Below are 15,907 nucleotides of genomic sequence, written 5' to 3'. Positions count from 1 at the left end.
GTACGTTGTTTACATTGCTGCTGTTACAATGCCAAAAAAATAGCTCAATAAAATGTTCATTAAAAAAAACAACTTGGATCTTAATCAAACGGGTTTCTGACAGGCTCGAGCTGAAATGCACCAATTTTTTGGGGGGTGTAATTTGCGTGATCCTTTTCTTCTGTGTCTGTGCGGATGTTGCCTGGAAATTCGGACGGAGTGGAAATTCAGCTGCCAAACGAGCGGAATTCCACGCAGTGTGACTGACCGGCCCGGTGTTTACCCGGAGGTGTGTGACGGGTCTGTGCAGGCTGATGGCACGATGTGTTCTTTCATGTTGTGTAGCGGATGTGGTGGGAGGATAGGAGGCTAACCCGCCCAGGTCACCGGGGCTGCACAGCGCACGTCAGAAACCAAATAAAACCGGGCAAGTTGGCGGACTTTGGAGAAAGACATTTTTCCAAACACTGGATCGGATGGGAAGCATGAAGCGCTGCTGCACACTCCTGCTGCTCATTTCATGTGTAATAGACGGCGGGCTGTCGGCAGTCAGGTTGCACTATTTGGCTGCTGTTGAAACTGAATGGGTTTATTCCAGACATGGAGGGGAAAGGTACAAATCCAATTTTAAACAGCATTCAACTACTGAAGTGACACCAGTGTTTTTTTCATATTGTCTCTTTTCAGTCTCTATTTCTCTGTTGAAATGTTCATGACTTGTAAAAAAAACTAACCAGCAGTTTAAACACCCCCAAAAAAACCATTACATTTGCACTTGTGTTAATTAATTGTTCCGCGCTTTTACGACTGCACTAATATTTCTGAAATGGTGTGTTTTTTTTCAGTTCCTCTGCTGCAATTGACTCCTATTTTAAGATAGTTTACAAGGAGTATCATGACTCTAACTTTGCCATAGAAAAGGATGGCCCTGCCTGGAGAGGTAACTAATTTCACTATTAAATCAAAAACAACGTGGAGCTATCAAGCGATACTCGAGTTAAACCATCTTTTGTTGTTACCATTTTCTTTCTTTTTTTTATAATTAAGGGGAAATTTGGTGTGGCCAATCCACCTATTGGGTTATGGGGGTGAGACCCACACAGACATGGGGAGAATGTGCAAACTCCACACAGACAGTGACCCGGGGCGATTGAACCCGGGTCCTCAGCGCCGTGAGGTGGCAATGCTAACCGTGCCTCCCGTGTTGTTACCATTATCTACAGTTGATGAGAAGATGTTGATATTTTGGTTATGATACACTTTTTTGCAATCTTTCACTTTGTGGGGTATTTTTACAGGTTTACTGGGCCCCACGCTGCGAGCAGAAGTGGGGGATACTTTAAAAATCCATTTCAAGAATAAGGCTGCTTATCCTGTCAACATTTGCCCACAAGGAATTATGAAGGGTCAATCAGCCGATGGTAAGATTGGATTTAATTCTTTGTGCAATAGGTCGAAGTGCAATCAGGCCCCATGTCGAGTTTGTCATTGACAAAATCGCTGGCTTATTTCTCTAAAGTTTGAACTCAATGATTTCATTGTGAGGAATTTGCTTCTATTGGGTTTGCAAATACGTGTCGTTTCAAGATAGTGCCAGACTCTCCCAAACTATGAAACCACTGAAGACATTGTGTTAGGATCGTTGATACAAAAAGCTGCAATTTGAAGGAGAATATTTTTTGTGTGCATCCATCTCTTTTCAAACATGAAGTCAAGTGTAAGATGATAGCAGTGCAGTCGTCTCTCAAAATGTTTATCACCTCAATTTCCTCCCTCCCAAACTTCCTGCCAACCCCCAACCCCAGTGAGTTCCTGATCATTTATGTGATATTAACTGGAGATACTGAATGAAGACCAGGTTTACAGACAGAGAAAACAACACTTGGTCCAACTTATATTATTGACCAGCTTTATGATTTAGAAATAAAATGTACGAACCGGATTTATCCCATGACAGGGAAATTTTATCTGCCCTTTAGGGAAGACTGCTGGAGTGGCACTAGAATTGCATATTCTGGTCAGATTCCTGTACTCTCTATTCCACAGGAGTATGTCTAGGAGATCATAAAGGCTGCCACTTAGCTCACGATACGTTCCATTTCATCTGGTTTCTACTGGACATTCTTACTAGAAGGCACATATGTTCCCATGCCAATTGGACACAGCCAATTGTAACGAAAGGGAAAATGCTGGAAAATCTCAGCAAGTTTGGCAGCATCTGTAGGGAGAGAAAAGAGCTAACGTTTCGAGTCCGATGACTCTTTGTCAAAGCTAACAGACAGAGAGAGTGGGAAATATTTATACTGTGGAGCGAGAATGAAAGATGAGTCATAGCCACAAAAACCCAGGGAAACCGAGTGCTAATGGCCACAGATACCAAGGGGAAAGAGTGCTAATGGCAGTCCCCAGAGAGGACAAAAGATGTGAAAGGTCAAACAGCAGGGAAACTAACATCAGAGGATGTACTGTAGGTGTTGGGGGAGGGGAAGGGGGAAGCAAAGAGGAGAAAGGTGTAGGAAAGGTGCAGGAAAGAAAGAAATGGTAAAAGACAGTTAAAATGAAATGAAAACAAATGGGTTGAGGTGGGGCTGATCATCTGAAGTTGTTGAATTCAATGTTCAGGCCAGAAGGCTGTAGCGTGCCTATCCGGAAGATGAGATGTTGTTCCTCCAGTTTGCGTTGTGCTGCACTGGAACATTGCAGCAGGCCAAGAACAGACATGTGGGCACGGGAACAGGGTCTTTTGTTAAAATGGCAAGCAACAGGAAGGTCAGGGTCCTGAATATGCACAGACCGAAGATGCTCAGCAAAGCGATCACCCAGTCTGCGTTTGGTCTCTCCGATATAGAGGAGACCACATTGGGAGCAGCGAATGCAATAGACCAGATTGAAAGAGGTGCAAGTGAAATGCTGATTAACCTGGAATGAGTGTTTTGGGCCTGGGATGTTAAGCATGGAAGAGGTAAAGGGGCAGGTGTTACACCTTCTGCGACAGCCAATTGTAATCTCGATTTTATTGGGATTCATACCAAATCATGGATGATGTCTGATATCCTTTGCCTAGTGCTTGGAAGGACTGAGCACGAAAGGCTCCTTTTTATGATCTAAAGGATACATCTATACAACCCCTCACCACTTCACAGGTAATTAGGGACAGGAAATAGGCAACATAATAAAGGAATTCATACATCTATAATTGAATAGCCTGCCGTCATTTCCTGTTTGGACTGACATGTGGAAAATGGCTTGTTGTGATGAATCAAAGGCCGTGTTGCATCTTGTTACAAGTCCTCAAGAGAGGAAAGGCAATTATGGGAAAGAGAAAGATTAAAACAAACAGGTTTGTAACATTCTTAAATCATGTTCAGATATGAATTCATTCCTTTTTCTGTTTTACTATCAAATTGGGTAGTGTGTCATGACTTATGCTCAATTAAAACATCAACGCTTTTGGAACTTTTCAATTCAACATGATGTATGTGCAATGGCAATTCATTTTTAAAGTTACGAATACAGAAGTTCACACATTGGGTAACCTATTATGTTGAACCATGAACCTGTAAACACTGCCAGCAGAATTATGCAATTTGTTGAGAAGTTCTTTCATTCTATATAAATGCACATTTGAAATGTTATTAAAACTGTGTTATTCTTTAGAGAAGTCAGAGAGCTCTTCCAGGCAGGATCATTTTCAAATGTACCATCACCTTTCGGCAATAGTTTTTGATCTTTAATTTTTTTTATTGAGTTTCATAAATAACAATGAAAGTGAATTTAATTTTCCCTTTGGAAAGTCTAGCATTGATGAGGTGAACAATGGCAAAATTGTGCCCCCAAAAGAAAATAATTTGTGCTGACGAGTGCTTTGTTTGGATCTCTGTACTTCGAAGGGTTTTCATTGGTGGCTTTGATAGGTGTATCAGCACAGCTTTCCTCCGGGAGCTCTGGTTTCCTCCCACAGTCCCGAAAGACGTGCTGTTAGGTAATTTAGACATTCTGAATTCTCCCTCAGTGTACCCGAACAGGCGCCGGAGTGTGGCGACTAGGGGATTTTCACAGCAACTTCATTGCAGGGTTAATGTAAGCCTATTTATGACAATAATAAAGATAATTATTATAGAAGTCTGTGGCAACGTAAAGTTGTTACTGAGGCGAAATTCCAGTCAGATACTTAATTGTGTTACTGCAAGAAACTTTAGCCCAGAAAGTCCCACCAATGACCTGTCTAGCTTTCACCTCTCAATCCTCTCCATTATGGGATCAGCTTTTTGTTGAACTGCTTTTGTGTTTCATTTGAGAAAGAAAGTGGCTCCAATACAGCTGACCACAGCAGGCAGTTAATTGAACTATACACTCGTAATTTCACTGGGTGTTCTCCTCAACTCTCTTCCACCTTAAGCAGTTTAACTGGATATTCCCTCAGGGTTTTCACTGACCTTCTACCAAGAATACAGCAGATAATCCAGAAACCCCAACAGAAATTCTACCCCATACATGTTCAGATACAAGGCACCAGTTGTGCAGCATTTACCTTGACTCCCATTTCATTAATCATACTTTGAATCAGGGCACAGCATTTTCTTAATATCTCTAATTTCAGCAACATTACTTAATGTAAGTGTTATGGGTTTTGACTGAAGAGATTTTCATGTCTGTTGCACCGGTGAGATTGCTACCCTGTATGAAATGCAATCGTGGATTAAACTGGACTTAAAAAATTGATTCAGTCATGTCTGGTCAAGTTAGTTAATCTGATTGTGTTAATCCAAGTTTAGAAGCAAATTGGTTAATGATGAAGTCTGAGCTTCAATATTGCTGACTTGTAAAGATTATTTATAGGGAGGGGGTGAATAAACAAATTACATTCAAAGACACAAAGTCTTCTTTCTTCCCCCACTGTTATTTCAACTGGTATTCTTAGGCATGGATTTAAATCTATTGCACAGTGGGTAATACTGACCAATTTAATATTATACAAATGTTATTAAGTTATCTGTACACATTCAATCATAAAATTCATTGAATATTCAATGTACTAAGCACTACAATCACTGTAGATTCATCAGCCCATCATCCAAGCAATCTTCTGCTGCTTCATAAATGGCCTTCCCTTCATCCCAAGGTCTGGAATGACAATGTTTGCTGATGACTGCACACTGTCTAGTTCTGTTCCCAATGCCTCAGATAATGAAGTAGTCGCTGTCTCTATGCAACAAAACCTGGACAGCATTCAGGCTAGGGTCTGATAATTAGCAAGTAACATTAAGGCTACACAATGCCAGGCAATGATCATTTTCCAACAAGAGAGGGCCTAACTTTCCTTGACTGCATTATCACCACAGATCTTCCACCATCAGCATCGTACGGCTCACCTTTGACCAGAAGCTTAACTGGACCAGCCACATACAAACTGTGGCTAAAAGAGCAAATGAGAGATTGGAGCATGTATCCTGCACCATGTAACTCGTTTCATGACTCCTCAGATCCTGTCCATTTTATGCAAGGCAAAAATCAGAAGTGTGATGGAATACTTTCCCCTCGCCCAGTGAGTGCAACTCTCGCAACCCTCAACGCCATCCAGGACAAAGAAATCGATATGAATGGCACCCCAGCCACCATCTTAAATATTCACCATCTACACCACCAGCATATCATGCCAGCCCCGTGTACGAGCTAACAAGGGCAGCAGGTACATGGGGACATCCTTCCGCAACCATCCCCCCCCCCCCCCCCCCCCCCCACCGTACAAACCCCACCTACAAAATTTCTCCCTCATTCACATTGTGGCCTGATTAGAAAATATTTTGTCATTACTTCATCGCCATTGGGTCAAAATCCTGGAATTTCTTCCCTGTTAGACTTGTGGATGTACTTACACCACACATGGACTACAGCAGTTCAAGGTGGCAGCTCACCGCCAATGTCTGAAGAGCAGTTAGGGATGATCAATAACTGTTGGCCTTGCCAAGCTGCCCACATCCGATGGGTGAATGAAAAAAAACTCCTTAATTCTTCTTCTTGGTTACATTACGCTTCAGATATTGCAAGACGCGTATCTGCTTTATGGAATTTAGAGCTGGCCAGTTGCCGTCACTGCATTTCCCTCTAATTGGGGGAAATGGAGCATTTGGCTTACATGCATCTTTGGGCACCATCAATTAGCATCTTTCCAAAATCCCATCTGCCTTCTGAGGTGGATGTAGAATATTCCAAGACATTATTTAGAGGAATAATAGGAGAGTGATCCCTGATGGCCTGGTCAATATTTATTACTCAATCAATTTCTCACATTGCTTTTTTTGGGAGTTTGCTATGCACCAATTGGCTGCTTCATTTTCTACATTCCAACTGAGTCTACTTCAAAAGTACTTAATTGGCCTTAAAACGCTTTGAAACATCGGTGAGCATGAAAGGTGCTATATAAATGCAGTCTTATTTGATGCAGATACCCTTTTAATGTTGGCAAGATGTTTACCATTAGTGCTAACGTTTGTTTTCTCCAAACAGTGACACAAAGTTGACTCTGATAAAAAACGGTAAATAGCTTGAGAGCCTCTCCGGCTTTAAACACAGCAGTTGCCATTATACCATTGTACTATGAAGCTGAAATATGTGAGACTGGCTTTTTCACCTGGCCTTGCAGGTTGTGCCTAAATTTATATTACCATTAACCAGAAACTGAACTGGAGCAGCCATATAAATACTGTGACTACAAGACATGTGAGGCTGGGAAATCTGAGGCAAATTAATCACTTCCTAATTCCCCAATGCCTGCCCTCCCCCGCCCTCCAAGATACAAGATAGGAGTGTGTTGGAATGTGGAATGGTCTTCACTTGCCTGGATGAGTGTAGCTCCAACGACATTCCAGAAGCTCAACACCATCCAGGACAAAACAGCCCGCTTGATCGACCCCCCATTTGCCAACATAAACTTTCACTCCCTCCACCACTGGTGCGCAGTGATAGTAATTACAATGTGTAAAGGAGGTCCTACCTTGATCTTCTTTTACTCTACAAGCTTAACCTACGCCTTTTTAAATTCAGGCAGCTTTTTTGTACCTACTCCAATGCTCACAGGTTCTATTGCCTCCTTTACGGCCCCTAAACATTCCCCAGTTCTCAGCAGCTCTGTAGAATATTGCTGTTGGTTCCCAGGCTCTTTTTGCCTGTCCCTAGAAATCACTTTTGATCCCACCAGGTCATTGGAGAGAAGCAGTTTGACCACATCCACCAGAAAACTGGGGTCACCATTCCTTGAGCATGTGCCCTCCTTCAACACCATTTACCATCACTTTGGCACTTACTACACTCTCTGTTGAAGAGCCATGCCTTTTCCCAGCAGTATTGTTTGGTTGCCCCATGCAATCCTCAGTATGACTACAAGCTAGGCGCCTCGCTCTGGGGAAATGTGACCACTTCTCCTTCTGTTACAAAATCCTTGAAAACTCGCCCGGGTAACCCCCCGGGGCCAGATATTCTCCCCCCCCCCCCCCCCCCCCCCCCCTTCCAGGACCTCGGAGCCCACCCGCACCGCCAGCTAAGGGACCTAGTCCAATTTATGTCGGTAGGACCTGCATAGAACGAGCGGTTTGGAGAACAGCGGCCGCCGACCGGCGTGGCGCGATTCCCGCCCCCACCGAATCTCCGGCAATGGAGAATTCGGAAGCCGGAGGGGGCGGGATTCACGCCGTCCCCCGACGATTCTCCGACCCGGCGTTGACTGATGGTAGCCATTTTTGGTCAGTGTCCTTTCTTTTATCTTTTAACAAAAACAGGTTCTCTTTAAACAGTTCAGTATGTGTTTGGTTAGCTGGAGAAGTTATAGATACATTTCACTCAATCACAATGTCCCATCATTGTGACAAATCTAAACAAGATACACTGCAGCAACTCACAAGGCTCTTTCATCAGCACCTTCTAAAGCTGCTACCTCTATCACCTATAAGGACAAGGGCAGTAGATGCATGGAAAGGCCACCAGCCGCAAGTTCTCCTCCAAGCTGCACTCTGTCTTGACTTAGAATTATATCACCATACCTTCAATTTCACAGGATCAAAATCCTAGAACTCCCTCCCTAACAGCACCGGGGATGTACCTGTGCCAGGTGGATTGCAGTGGTTCAAGAAAGCTACTCACCATCACTTGGTCTTTAGGAATGGGCAACAGATGCTGATATTGCTGGTGACGCCCACTCCCCATGAAAGAATAAAAAGACAAATTGACATGTGCTGACACATACAATTATAATGCTGAAAACTGTGCAGACACATAAATATGGAATAAGTTGACTATCTGCTGTGTGGTATTTTGTTAATTTTCTATGTGTATATTTATGCTAAAAAGATCCACCAATATTTGAAATGTTGCCTGGTAAATGTGCAGGTGTTGATTCTGTGAATTAGCATAATGAATGACGTTGTTGGGGGCTCTGTGTTTGTAGATGCCCTGTGTAAATAACTTGGAAGGGTAAATCACATCTGTATTGACAGCCTGCTTAATGTTTCAACTGTATGTATTAGAAAGGGGGAACAATCAATACATTTACTGAACTATTAATTATTAATGACAAGATTTTTCTGGAACTTCTGTGGCATGTCCACATAGATCTTCTATGTCACATTTGTTTTAAATATAAAGGTGCCGATAATAGGTTTTGTTACAGCCGCATGGGGAATCTGGTACTTGTGGAAAATCTGATGACCCACTCAGATCAGATTGCATAAACGGAGCAGCCTTGGTAAACAGGCTATTGATGATCCCTGTCCGATTTTAAACATCAGTCTGAGAATGAAAAGGAGTAAGTCCGCCGACCAGACTGAAAGCCCTGCCCCTTCTGCCCTACGCGTGCAAGACTTGGAAGATGTATCAGCATCAGAGCTTCAACCACTTTCCCTTGAGCTACTTTAGAATCCTCTGACGAGAAGATGGCAAGACACTCAGATGCTCACCCGAGCTGGCACCCCAAACATCCACACCATATTGGTACAGTCACAACTAGGCTGCGTTGGGCATGTAGCCAAGATGCTTGCTTGATAAAGCAAATCTTATATGCTGACATTGAGTCTGGGGTGCTCTCTTTTGGTGGTCAAAGGAAGCGTTACATGGACATGCTGAGGGGCTTCACTTCGGAATTTTGATATCGATTTTGAGTCCTGGGAGAAGCTCATCCAGGTTCGCTGCACCTGCTGCAGTGAAATAAAAAATACAGTGGCCTCTTTCAAAATTAAGCACATATCAGAGTCAGAGAAAATCCCAAGCCAGTAACTTGTCCAAAACTCCATTGTCTGGGGAAATCCTATCCTCTTTGCAGCAGAACCTTCCTGATGGAGGTTGGCCTTAGCAGTCATCTGCTTACCTTCTGGAACCTGAACAAACACCCAAGATGATGAACATGGTCATCCTCACTTTGAAGTACAAACTAGAAAAGAAGGTTTTATGTGGAAATGTACTGTGAGCTGACTGATCTGGTGGAAAGGTCTCTGTAGTTTGCTGGAATGAGCCAATGGGATTTAAATTTAGAACTGTGACTGCTTTCTCTGCAGCAGTGAGAGCTGTCCATATTGTGATTCTAGATCTGGCTAAAACATGCATCAGTGCGCCTCCTAGCTTAATGGAGAGTTGAGGAACAGTTGACATAAGGATGGAAAAGGTGTTACATAGAGACATAGAAGATATCAGCAGGAGGAGGAGGCCTTTTGGCCCTTCGAGCCTGCTCCACCATTCATCACGATCATGTCTGATCAACAAACTCAATAGCCTAATCCTGCTTTCTCCCCATAGCTTTTGATCCCATTCTCCCCATGTGCTGTATCCAGCTGCCTCTTGAATATATTCAATGTTTTAGCATCAACTACTTCCTGTGATAATGAATTCCACAGGCTCACCACTCTTTGGGTGAATAAATGTCTCCTTATCTCTGTCCAAAATGGTTTACACTGAATCCTCAGACTGTGACCTCTGGTTCTGGACACACCCATCATTGGTAACATCTTCCCTGTATCTACCCTGTCTAGTCCTGTAAAAATTTTATAAGTCTCTATGAGATCCCCCCCCCACCCCATATTCTTCTGAACTCCAGCGTGAACAATCCCAACCTAGTCAATCTCTCATATGACAGTCCAGTCCCGCCATCCCTGGAATCAGTCTGGTAAACCTTCGCTGCTCTCCCTTGAGAGCAAGAACATCCTTCCTCAGAGAAGGAGACCAAAACTGCACACAGTACTCCAGGTGTGGCCTCACCAAGGCCCTGTATAATTGCAGCAACGCAGCCCTGCTTCTATACTCGAAACCTCTTGCAACGGAGGCTAACATATCATTAGCCTTCTTTACCGCCTGCTGCACCTCCATGCTTACCTTCAGCGACTGGTGCACAAGGACACCCAGGTCCTGCTGCACACACTGCTCTCCCAATTTACAACCATTCGGGTAGTAATCTGTCTTCCAAAGTGAATAACCTCACATTTATCCAAATTATACTGCATCTGCCATTGATTTGCCCAACTTGTCCAGATCTTGCTGCAGGATCCCTGCATCCTCGTCACAGTTCACCCTCCTACTCAACTTGGTATCATCTGCAAACTTTGAGATGTTACATTTTGTTCCCTTATCCAAATCATTAATATATATTGTGAATAGTTGGGGTCCCAGCACCCATCCCTGTGGTACCCCACTAGCTACTGCCTGCCAATTTGAAAAAGAGCCATTAATCCCTCCTCTTTGTTTCCTCTCTGCCAACCAGTTTTCTATCCACTTCAATACTTTTCCCCCAATCCCATGCGTTTTAATTTTGCGCAATAATCTCTTATGCAGGACTTTGTCAAACGTCTTCCGAAAGTCTAAATATACCACATCGACTGGCTCCCTGTTGTCACCTGTACTAGTTACATCTTCAAAGAATTCCAACAGATTTGTCAAGCATGATTTCGCCTTCATAAATCCATGCTGACTCTGACTGATCCTGCTACTGCTTTCTAAATGTTCCGCTATAAAGTCCTTGATAATGGATTCAAGCATTTTCCTCACTACCGATGTTAGGCTTACTGGTCTATAATTCCCTTCTTTCTCTCTACCTACCTTTTTGAATATTGGAGTGACGTGAGCTACCCTCCAATCTGCAGGGACTGTTCCAGAGTCTATAGAATCCCAGAAGATGACCACCAATGCATCCACTATTTCCAGAGCCACCTCCTTAAGCACTCTGGGATGCAGATTCTCAGGCCCTGGGGATTTAGCCACCTTCAATCCCATCAGTTTTCCTAGCTCCATTTCTCTGCTAATGTTGATCTCCCTCAGTTCTTCCCTCTCACTAAACCTTTCATTCTCCAACATTTCTGGGATCTGAGTTGTTTCCTCTTTTGTGAAGAGAGCACCAAAGTATGTATTCTATTGCTCAGCCATTTATTTGTCCCTTATTATGCATTCCCCTGTTTATGTCTGTAGGGGGCCCACATTTCTCTTTACCAATCTTTTTCTCTTCACAAAGCTATAGAACCGCTTAATGTCAGTCTTTTTGTTCCCTGCAAGCTTACTTTCGTACTGTACTTTCCCCTTTTTAATCAATCCCTTCGTCTTCTTTGATTAATTCTAAATTGCTCCCAATCCTCAGATCTATCATTTTTCTTGGCCAATCTGTATGCTTCTTCCTTGGAGCGGATACTATTTCTAATTTCCTTTGTATGCCATGGATTGGCCCTCTTACCTCCTTTGCTTTTTTGCCAGACAGGAATGAACAGTTGCTGTAGTTCCCCCATGCATTTCTTGAATGCTTGCCATTGTCTATCCACTGTCATCCCTTTAAGTAACTCTCTCCAATCTATCAAGGCCAATTCACACCTCATAACTTCATAGTTCCCTTTTAAGAATCAGCACCCTAGGCCGGGATTCTCCCCTACCCAACAGGGCGGGGGGTCCCGGCGTGATGGAGTGGCGTGAACCACTCTGGCGTCGGGCTGCCCCTTTAGGGCCAAGCCCTCACATTGAGGGGCTAGGCCCGCGCTGGAGTGGTTCCCACTCCGCCGGCTGGCGTGAATGGCCTTTGGCGGCATGCCAGCCGGGGCTGAAAGAACTTCGCCGGCCAGCGTAAGTCCGCGCTTGCGCCGGAGCGTCAGCGGCTGCTGACGTCATACCGGCACATGCACAGGGGAGGGTGTCTCTTCCGCCTCCGCCATGGTGAAGAGCATGGTGAAGGCGGAAGAAAAAGAGTGCCCCCACGGCACAGGCCCGCCCGCCGATCGGTGGGCACCGATAGGTGGGCCAGGCCACTGTGGGGACACCCCCCAGGGTCAGATCGCCCCGCGCCCCCCCCAGGACCATGGCGCCCGCCCGCGCCACCAATCCTGCCGGTCAGGTAGGTGGTCTAATCCACGCCGACGGGAGAGGCCTGTCAGCGGCGGGACTACGGCCCTTCGCGGCTGGAGAATTGCCAACCGGCGCGGGGGGCCCGCCGACCGGAGCACCGCGATTCCCGCCCCCTCCGAATCTCGGGGGGTGGAGAATTCGGGACACCACGGGGGTGGGATTGACGCCGGCCCCGGGTGATTCTTCGACCTGGCAGGGGGTCGGAGAATCCCGCCCTTAGTCTCCGAATCAACTACTTCACTCTCCATCTTGATAAAAAAATTCTATCATGTTATGGTCGCTCATCCCCAAGGGGACTCGTACAGCCAGATTGGCAATGATTCACTTCTCATTACACAGTACCCAGTCTAAGATGGCCATTAGTGTTGGACATTAGTGAGACACTTATTTATCAAACTTTGGTCAAGTTCTCACAATGCAGTGCTCCCAGGCAAACAGTGGGGTCACAGTTTCTGTGAATAGACTTGAGAGTGCACATTCTGTAGATATCCTCCTGGATGGGTAATGTTGTGATTCCCTGGCTCCCTTCTGAAGATAACTGATTAATCCTTTGTTCATCTTCCTCTACCATGTATGCTGTCTCTGACTCATACTGTTCTGTGTACATATGGAATAGGCATCCTGCTTCATTTCTAATCTTGTTTATTCGTTTTCATCTGCTTACCATAGGAATAAAATCGTATGGAAGGAATCTTTCTAACAATATTGTAGAAAGTTATTTTTTTTGCTATTATTAGAGGCCGTCGTCTTTAGAGACCATTCTGATACCTCCTGTGGAAGTTGTTTGCAAACTAAACTAACCTTTGGAATGGTTGAGGAATGCTCTCCCGCTAGCTGTTTTTAATTTGAAATGTCTACAGAGCTTAATCCTCAGTTTTTCTGTTTGATTAACACAGTGTGTAATTTTTGCTAGACTTCATGAGTACCCGTATTCAGCAATTCTAATTTGGGTCACAGCTCACAAGGTAAGATCTAAAATGTACACTCTTGAATGTGCAACCAAGAGGAGCAGGTGCAATTACCGAAACAGCCTCCCCTACCCCCACAGAAGCCACCACTACCTCGTGACATGATGAATATCACAGCCTAGTCTTAAATCTTTATTTGCCAGAGAGCTGCCTGCCGTTATCTGGAGCTGGCTATCTTGATGGAAATGAATCCCTCGGTCCAATATCTGATGTGTCTTGGGGTTCATCCTTCAGGTGCTGGGGTGGATCCCTGCACCCTGCATGCGTTCAAAAATGGGCATGTCCAAATTCACAGATTATGATGTATTTTGCTATATAATCAACCACCACAAGTAGCGGAGCTTGCATTGCTCTGATAGTATTTGCAAGAAAATAACATGTTACTGGTAGCACCATTGATAGCATAGTGAGTGATTGCAGTGATTGATTCATGCAAACAAGATAAATGCTCGGTTTGTGCTGAGTTAACTAATCTTATCCATGCAGCAAGTCGACTGTGTGACTTCCTTGTACTTGAGTCAATGAGAGGAAAATCAGTCAGGGATCTGATTGCTGGAGGTACTTGTGTGCGAATGGTGGGTGGAGCTTAAAGGTCTGCTGTCAGTCCCTATCAAGGTACTTGCGTGCAGAATGGATGCTGAGGGCCGGGGAAGGTATTGAATGCACTTCTTGAATTATCATCCATTCCCACTTTTCACCTCCCACCAATGGCTATCATGCCTTCAGCTGCATAGTTCTAAACTCTGGATTGTCTTCCTCAACCTCTCAGGCTCGCACTTCTCCTTTAAGACACCCCTTAAAGTCCACCTCTTTGTCCAAGGTCACCATTCATATGTGGCACTATCTATTGTTGTGGAACCATGTCCTAGTTCAGAATTAATATTTTCAGGACAGGAAGGCTGATGAAAAAGATAAGTTTTAATATATTTACTGATGAAATCATAAGCTAATGATGCTTCATTATGTATTGTGGAATTAACATCTTGTCTGTCATTAGAGACAAATGGCGGGATTCTCCGACCCACCCGCCGGGTCGGAGAATCGCCGGGGGCCGGCGTGACTCCTGCCCCCGCCGTCTCCCGAAGTCTCCGATCGGTAAAAAGTCGGCGAAGTGTCAATCCCGCCGCCCGCCTCGGAGAATGCCGGGGGCCGGCGGGAGGCTATGAGCCCCGGTGCTGCCTGTATTCTCCCGGCCGGATGGGCCGAAGTCCTGCCGACGTGACCACGGGTCACGCTGGCGTAAATCAAAACATCTATTTAACGGCGTCAACCAGTGCTGATGGTTGACGCCGATCAGCGTGGAGTTAGATCAAGGAGTGAGGGGTGGCCGCAGGAGAGGTGACAGCGTGGCCGCAGTCTGGGGGGGGGGATGGGGGGAGGGGGGGTGAGAGCCAGTGCCGGAGAGGGGGAGAGAGTGCCGGAGAGGGGGGGAGAGTGCCGGAGGGGGGGGGGAGAGTGCCGGAGGGGGGGGGGGGGGGAGAGTGCCGGAGGGGGGGGGGGGGGGGGGGGGAGAGGGGAGAGAGGGCGAGTACCGGAGAGGGGGGGAGAGAGCGAGTACCGGAGAAGGAGAGGGGGAGAGAGTGAATGCCGGAGAGGGGGGGAGAGAGCGAGTGCCGGAGAGGGGGGGGAGAGAGCCGGAGAGGGGGGGAGAGAGCAAGTACCGGAGAGGGAGCGGGGAGAGAGCGAATGCCGGAGAGGGGGGGAGAGAGCGAGTGCCGGAGAGGGGGGGAGAGAGCCGGGAGAGGGGGGGAGAGAGCCGGAGAGGGGGGGAGAGAGCGAGTGCTGGGGAGGGGGGTAGTGAGCGAGTGCCGGAGAGGGGGGGAGAGAGCGAGTGCTCGGAGAGGGGGGAGAGTGCCGGGGGGGGGGGGGGGGGGGGGTGGGGGGGGTGGGGGTGGGGGGGGGGTGGGGACAGTGCTGGAGGGGGGGGAGAGAGCGAGTGCCGGAGAGGGGGGAGAGTGCGGAGAGGGGGCGGGAGAGTGAGTGCCGGGGAGGGGGGTAGTGAGCGAGTGCCGGAGAGGAGGGGGAGAGAGCGAGTGGCGGAGAGGGGGGGGGGGGGGGGGAACAGTGCCGGAGAGGGGGAAGAGAGCGAGTGCCGGAGAGGGGGAGAGAGCGAGTGCCTGGGAGGGGGGGGAACAGTGCCGGAGAGGGGGGGACAGTGCCGGAGAGGGGGGGAGAGCGCGAGTACCCGGGGGGGGAGGGAGTGAGTGCCGGAGAGGGGGGGGAGAGAGCGAGTACCGGGGGGGGGGGGGGGGGGGGGGAGGGGGAGAGTGCTGGGGAGGGGGGGGGGGGAAGGGAGATCGTCCGCCTGGCCAGGTGCCATCCTCCACTGCCGCAGGCTGCCGCAGAGGGGCAAGCGGCAGGCGCCCAGGCTGGAGGGGCACCCGCCCGACAGGACGAGGAGGAGGAGGAGGGGGTGCACGAAGAGGAAGAGGAGCACGAGGAGAGGGTGGAGGGCATCGTGGCCCCACGGCGACAGAGACACCTGAGGAGGCCCCATCTGTACCGGCCCCGTTCGTCGTACCAGGACCTCACGGACCGGGAATGCAGGAGGTGACTCCGAATGAGCCGGGAAACCGTGGCATACATCTGCCACCTGCTGGCAC

General features: G+C 47.0%; 1 protein-coding gene across 1 annotated transcript in view; it reads left to right on the top strand.

Annotated features, from left to right (window-relative positions):
• The first annotated feature begins 261 nt into the window (after positions 1 to 261).
• f5 (coagulation factor V) overlaps positions 262 to 15,907 on the top strand; it is a 153,474-nt gene continuing 137,828 nt past the window's right edge. The window contains exons 1-3 of the mRNA XM_038802074.1: positions 262 to 592; positions 825 to 919; positions 1,278 to 1,400. Of these exons, the coding sequence (XP_038658002.1) occupies positions 456 to 592; positions 825 to 919; positions 1,278 to 1,400 (355 nt within the window). The 5' untranslated portion in view covers positions 262 to 455. The remainder of the gene's footprint in view (positions 593 to 824; positions 920 to 1,277; positions 1,401 to 15,907) is intronic.

Source organism: Scyliorhinus canicula, chromosome 7 (assembly GCF_902713615.1).
Source record: "Scyliorhinus canicula chromosome 7, sScyCan1.1, whole genome shotgun sequence".
Taxonomy (NCBI): Eukaryota; Metazoa; Chordata; class Chondrichthyes; order Carcharhiniformes; family Scyliorhinidae; genus Scyliorhinus; species Scyliorhinus canicula.
The sequence above is the reverse complement of the archived record's forward strand: the minus strand, read 5'-3'. Positions and strand labels throughout refer to the sequence as shown.